The sequence below is a fragment of the Quercus lobata genome, chromosome 6, assembly GCF_001633185.2.
Source record: "Quercus lobata isolate SW786 chromosome 6, ValleyOak3.0 Primary Assembly, whole genome shotgun sequence".
Classification (NCBI taxonomy): domain Eukaryota; kingdom Viridiplantae; phylum Streptophyta; class Magnoliopsida; order Fagales; family Fagaceae; genus Quercus; species Quercus lobata.
In genome coordinates this window covers 47533167-47539810 of record NC_044909.1, presented here as the reverse complement: position 1 = coordinate 47539810, position 6644 = coordinate 47533167, and the positions used below count along the sequence as shown (strand labels likewise).

The window sequence follows — 6644 nt, the reverse complement described above, 5'->3', positions numbered from 1 at the left end:
CTGAAAGTGCTCCTAGCTGGCTAATGCACATGAAAGTAAGAATAATACGTTCATTCCTTCTCTCTTTCCCTTTTTCTTTAAAAAAAAGATGTATGCTTTGCTCGTACAAAGCAATCACTGTGTTCTTCACAAATAAAATAGCTGTATTTTTCGTATGGCTCATGCACATCAGCACGTGACAACATGAATAACTCGTTAAACTAAGTTCACTGAATAATACTATATTACTGACTGACTGGTCAAAGATTTACATCATCAGCTCCTCACTCGGTAAAAGTTTGAATTTTCCTTACAAACTCGTACACATAACCGAGTCCATCTAAATTGAGAGTAAGAGTCTCTCTGTCTCTCTGTCTAAAATGAGCCCCATTAAACTAGCAGAATAAACAGTAAGTCAGTAATAATCTATATGTATCTGATATGAATATAAGGTTTTAAATTGGAGACAGAATATGATTGACCAATCCCCAAGGCTAAACTATGGAACTTTAAAAACTTTTTGTATTTGTACTTTTCTTTTTGTCTTCCCTATGTCAATCTGTTATGCTGTAACTGAAAGATCATTTTCCTACCATTAATCTCACATTGTGGAACTGGACAATATTAATTAAATGCTTTCTTTACCATCCAAAGTTATTGACAAAACAAAAGGGTTATGATTCTCGTGAGAGCTCTGACCAAACCCTTTTACCCATCTTCCATATTTCTTTACATAGTGATATATAGTGCCATCTCATTCACCAGGACGCCCACCTTTGTTTTTGTTTTTTTGGTTTCTGAAAAACCACCACGCACACTTAGAAAAGTTCTTCATTGGGACTTGTGTTGGTCTGTGATTATTTTTGGACCCTTTTCTTTTTGTAACAATATTATCAAAAATTTTATACAAGTTAATAGATGTCTTCGCTTAAAATGAATCTCATATATATTAGAAAGTAACAAAAACTAATAAATAAGTCTCTTAAATTGAAAGTGAATCAACTGTTTATAAAAAAATTCAATCAATTGTACGATAAACTGTGTGCACAAGGGCACCGTTACCCGAAAAAAGAAATCTTTAGCAAGGAAAATGTTAGTACTTGCCACTTGGATCACATTAAAGACAAGTACTTCACAATTTGTTAATTTGGAGTAAAAAGGAATGAAAGGATGTTCACATTCACATTTCGAAAAGATGATTTGTAATTGTCGCCCTGTGTTTATATATATTGGTTCTAGCAAGTAGCAAGAGACAATTTATACCAAACTAAAATTAAGAACCTCAGAGAAATCAATTTAAATATTTCTCAGTTACTACAATAAGTCAGAGTTGAAAATTTTGGTGCCGAACCTCGACTAATTTTGCAGTGGCACTGACTCACTGAGCATCTTGTGTTCTCCCCATCCCCGTACACAAATACACATGGAGAGAGTCAGAGAGAGAGCTGAAAAATGTATAAATAGGAAGGTTTTAAAATATAAAATTAGGCACTCAAAGTTTAAGGCTGATCGAGTCATTTTAGTTTAATATCTATCTCTGAGTTGGTTTCTTTTAAAGTTTCAAGGCAAATTGCCTTCTGTAACCTACTAGTACTGTTGGTTCGTCACTTCCATCTCATATCATATGACATGTAAATGTAAGTTTATATGCTATTGGGATCCTTGATAGTACATAATAGTAGTCTGTTATAATTGGCTTAATTTTAATTATAGAATTGGCAGTGCTTAGCTGTTGTTAATCAATTAAGGTTTTTCATAATATTATGCTGTTTTCTATTTTTGACTGTTTGAGCTAGTGCTTGTTTACAGTTGCAAACATTGATAAACAGGTAAAGGTCACACGTTGGATAGGTAATTATATTTTTAATAGAGAGAGAGAGAGTTGAAAATGTCACTTTTTGAGAGAAAAATTGGGTTTTCATGAACCTTGTTATGGCACCCAGGTACACAAATTTTCATGAAAAATTGAGTTTTCATGAAGTTTGTTTAAAATTCGTTTGATTAGGCGGTTTGAGAGTAGAAAAAAGTGTTTTAAAAACTCAAAACTCTGTTTTGTAACTTCAATTCCTTACAACTTTTTAACAAACGCTTATTTTAAACTCAAAACACTAATTCCGTAAAATTCTATGAACAAACCCATAATGAGTGAAATTAACAAATAGAAAGCTACTTCACACTCTTTTATCATAGTCATGAGTCATGATACTGAAATTAAAAGTTTTAACAATCACTTGAAAACATATTAACCATAATTGACATATAATCTCTCTGTATTATTATTATTATCATTTTAAATCTCCCACCAACCGGTTCGATTTTTATTTTTGACAATAACTTTACTCATGTCATTGTCAAAAGTGAGAAGTTAGCTACAACAAAAGCTATAATTTCTTAGAGGAAAACCAACACAGTGAGAAATTATTACCACCATCACTATGGAGTCAAACCTAGTAGTGATAATTTCACTTTTCATTGTTTTGTTAGTAAAAAAAAAAATGGCCCACATTAAAAGTATAAAACTACTCTACTTTTTAAAATAAAAAAATCGACCACACGTGCCATGATTGCCATCAGTTCATCTCAAGTCTCACTCTGAAACGCAAATGACACGTGTCCACAATGAATTAGCTCTGTACACTACACACTACAGTGCATTCCCAAGGTTTCTCATGCTCAACAGTACCTTTTTTTTCATCATTATTATGTTAGACTTAACAGGAAGGGAGCAGAGCAAGCCCAGATGTTGACCAGTCACAATCAAAACAAAAAAGAGAGTTGTGGGCCTGGCTGGGCTCAGGGCTGGAGGGCCCAGCTTGGCCATTTCCAATTCCAAGAGCAATAAACAGACAAAATACAATAATTATTGCAAGAGCCAAAACGACATCGTTTAATCTAATTTGTCATCAATCCATATGGGGCATGGTAACATTATAAGTATTAAGGCAACAACCATGGTTCTTTGGTTCTTTTGTTAAGGACAAACTAATTTCTGTTTCAAAACTTGATTGATGGATATTTTTCTATTTCTCATTGGAAGAAAGAAAACAAATTTAAGAAATATTCCCTCTATTATATCTCCCTCACTTCCTTTTCTCTCTCATTTGAAATGGAAGCTACGACAAAAGGCTGTATTTTTCTAAAAACATACTAATCCACCAAGACAACCACCACCAATTCCTAATATATAATGGCTGTCTCAGAATTTGTGATTATAAATAGCTAATGACTTTCTTTCTCATGCAAGAAGTATGACACCTCCTTAATTGCTTTCTACCTTAATTTATTTATTCAAAACTCTCTTTTTCTCTCTCTCTCTCTCTCTCTCTCTCTCTCTCTCTCTTCCTTTGTAACAAAAGGGGCACTTCCAAAACCACACCAAAAATCCCATTCAACCGAACTGATTGGACTAGGGTGTGATGGATAAAAATTCACATGTCATGACTTGAATTCTACTTTAGATGGTCTGTCTGGTGTCTTCCCCTTGTATCTGGACTATTATGTGAAGAATTTGCACATGACCCAACTGTTAATTCATCACTTTTATAGCTCAAGCAAGCAGCATCTAAAACCCCAACAGGGCTTTGGGGCACAGACGAAGCTAAGTTACTTGCCACATTCGCAGACCCACTAATCAATGACAAATCTTTCATCAGTTCAAGACACTTCACGACCCTTTCCTGTAAAATCCCACACATAAACTAAATTTCTCATAAGCTCATCAAATTGGAACAAATATAAAAGGCAAAATCTTTTTATAAGCAAAAGTAGATATGTCCTGTCCTGGGTTTATTTCAGCGGGCACCACCAGTTTTACCTTTTCTACATGTTTGAAACAGGACATGGCCTTATCAATGTCCACTTCTTGAATTTGCCTTGAAATAGAAATGGCCACCGCTGCAGCAATTTCAGAAGGCCTGAATTCCAAGAAGTCAATACCTGCAATCAATTCCCACCCAGCACTGCATCAAACCCATTAATCCTCAAGAACATCCAAGAACAGAATGTAACACAACAAATGGGGACAGACCTTTGATTGTGCTTAATATGAGTTGTACTGATCTAGAAATGGATAATATTGATGGATACTGAACTTTGTTAATCTTGCTTAGAAAGTAATCAATGAATGAACAAGGGGTGAGAGCTTGCATCCTCCAACCCAATGTGCCCAGCACCAGAAGCTCCATTCTCTGTATAGAGTTAGCTCCAAACACAAACTTAGGTTCTCCCACCTGCACGCAATCATTCATCACAAAGGCAACCGGATCAAATCAATACCAAATTCAGAACATATCAAATTGCCCAACCAACAACTTCAAATTATTGTGCATGAATTTTATACCTGTAAATCTACCAACTGAGGCACATTAGTCTCCTCCATTTTGGCTGCTAATGACACACAAGCTACAGCTAACAATTGCACAGCCCAACTTTTATCTCTCTAGATGCCCAAGAAAAATGGTAAACAAACATCAAGGATAGAGATAATCAATAAGGAAACACAATAATAAGAATAAAATCAAAGAAACAGGCATACTTGCTTTCAATGTCCGAACTTACTGGCAATTCATTAATTGATAGGAAGCGATCCAAGTAGTTCATGGATAGACAAACGCTTGATGGTCCAAAACTGTAATGATCATAAGCCTGTTGATCACAATGAACAAAACCCAGTCACTAAGAGAAGTGACCCTCTCATGAATCAAGAAAGAGATTATATTAGATGAACAAATTATCAATCTGTCACAAGAGAAACAATAAACCAAGAATTTGTCAAAATGGGAATGAATGGCAAAGATAGAAGGAAAACTCAAATCAAACTAAACAATGCATTCGAGTTACCACACAAAACTTGTTAAAGGAATGAACATACGATTCATAGACAACTTAGAAATTGATTAAACAAGGGAAAGCACAGAAAACACATTTCATAAATGAAAATGAAATTCTATGAGAAAATTGAACATTGTTAAGAAATTTGTCTTGGTAATAACCATAACATGTTCTTGAAAACAAAAACACAGTTGCATAAATCTGAAATACTCATAAAAACCGCAAGAGAATCAAACCAACAATCAATGGGATAAAATCCAAAAACCATTTGAGAAAAATCAATTAGACCAACCTTCCAAATCCAATCAAGAGCCTCTCTCCTAAAACTCAAGTCCAAGTCCCCACAGCGCAGTCTCTTGAGATAATCATCTCTGGGTAAATGCTCTCTCTCCCTCTCAACCATCTCCCTCACTCTCTCCTCACTCTGCAGAGGAAAACGCTCCAAGGATTCGGATCTAATATTGTCAAAAATCGAGTCTTTATTGTGTGTGTGATTGTTTTGGTGGTTCCAAGAAGGGGAAACCCCAAACCCATCTGTGGCATTGCCATCAACATCATCAAAACAAGGATTGGTGTTCTCTGCACAGAGAAGGCTTGAGGTGGAACAGTCATGACTTTCTGCCATTGAAAGGACCTCAAAAATCTCTCAGAACCCAAGAAAATCTCATCAAAAGAGAGTTCTTGAATAAGTTTTTATCAAAGATTGTGGCTTGCAAGGGTGAGCATTTTTTATTTTTCTCTCCTCATTGTGCAGTAAAGACAATAGCAGAAGAGAGCAAGTGAAAAGTATAAAATAGAGAGAGAGATTTGGGGGGTGGTTGAAGATGAGACTGTGAGAATGACAAAGGAAGGAGCTTTTTTATATGTAGGAAATGAAAGTTTAGTTTTAGGGTATGCGAGACATTTTGGGTCTATATCTATATGGTTGTGGATTCATATTTTTTGTAGGCCATAGAACACAAAAAAGGACGAGGAAAGTCTATCTAACCAAAAAAAATGTTGGGGTGAGGGGGCTGACGGCAAGAATATAAAATTCCCAATAATATATATATACATATATATATATATATATATATATCCAAGTAAATATATTGAATTAACATATTATAAAAATATAAAATAAAGTGATTTGGGTGATTATTAGCCATGTGTGTGTGTCATGGACCTCATGGTGTGTCAATTTTGTCTTTGGGGTGCTTAATAATGAACAAAATGAGTAAAGTTATGGTGAATGATTAATCAATAAAAGTGCAAGAAAATATTTAAGAAAATGTATTTTGGAGGACATTTCAAAATACTAGAAAAAGTGTTAGTGAAGGTGTTCGGAAGGGGAGCAATATGAAACTTGCAACAAGGGCATAAGCATAAAACATAAAACGTACATAGATATAGATAACAAAAAACAAAAAAATAGTAAGATAATTATACGTGTATCAAAAGCCTTGCAACTCAATTAATTGACACATTAGTATTTCCAACAAAGATATTTATAGTTCAAATCATTTATCTCTCATTATAATTATCAAATTATAAATATATATATATATGATGAGGGTGATCAAATTTTCATGACTAAGTATGATCCCTTATTTAAGTATGCAATATCATTTTTGTGACATACCGTGACAACAAGAATCTCTATTCAATCCAACTCTCAATCTCTCAGCAAAAAAAAAAAAAAAAAATCCAACTCACGATCCAACTCATACTATAAAGAACACAAAATTCGATTGTACATTTCTACTAAATGGTGTTAATTAGAACAATAGTACACCTCAATTTTATTACCCAAAAAAAATGATGCAACTGTGTTTTCACTAGAATACAATTATATT

The 6644-nt window shown here is 34.2% G+C and overlaps 1 protein-coding gene across 1 annotated transcript; it reads right to left on the bottom strand.

Moving 5' to 3' along the window:
* Window positions 1-3012: 3012 nt before the first annotated feature.
* LOC115993753 (cyclin-D4-2-like) lies at window positions 3013-5696 on the bottom strand. Its single transcript, XM_031117726.1, has 6 exons — window positions 5102-5696; window positions 4537-4623; window positions 4319-4417; window positions 4007-4208; window positions 3794-3915; window positions 3013-3656 (listed from the first exon to the last, which is right to left on the bottom strand). The coding sequence occupies exons 1-6, from the start codon at window positions 5432-5434 to the stop codon at window positions 3429-3431; spliced, it is 1071 nt and encodes a 356-aa protein (XP_030973586.1). The 5' UTR covers window positions 5435-5696; the 3' UTR covers window positions 3013-3428.
* Between the last annotated feature and the right edge of the window lie 948 nt (window positions 5697-6644).

Excerpts from the sequence above, each read along its gene's own strand:
- LOC115993753 (XM_031117726.1), bottom strand. The coding sequence starts at position 5,434 with ATGGCAGAAAGTCATGACTGTTCCACCTCAAGCCTTCTCTGTGCAGAG. Across the intron at positions 3,916-4,006 it reads CATATTAAGCACAATCAAAG|GTATTGACTTCTTGGAATTC; the intron begins GTCTGTCCCCAT and ends AATTGATTGCAG. Across the intron at positions 3,657-3,793 it reads GTTTCAAACATGTAGAAAAG|GAAAGGGTCGTGAAGTGTCT; the intron begins GTAAAACTGGTG and ends GGGATTTTACAG.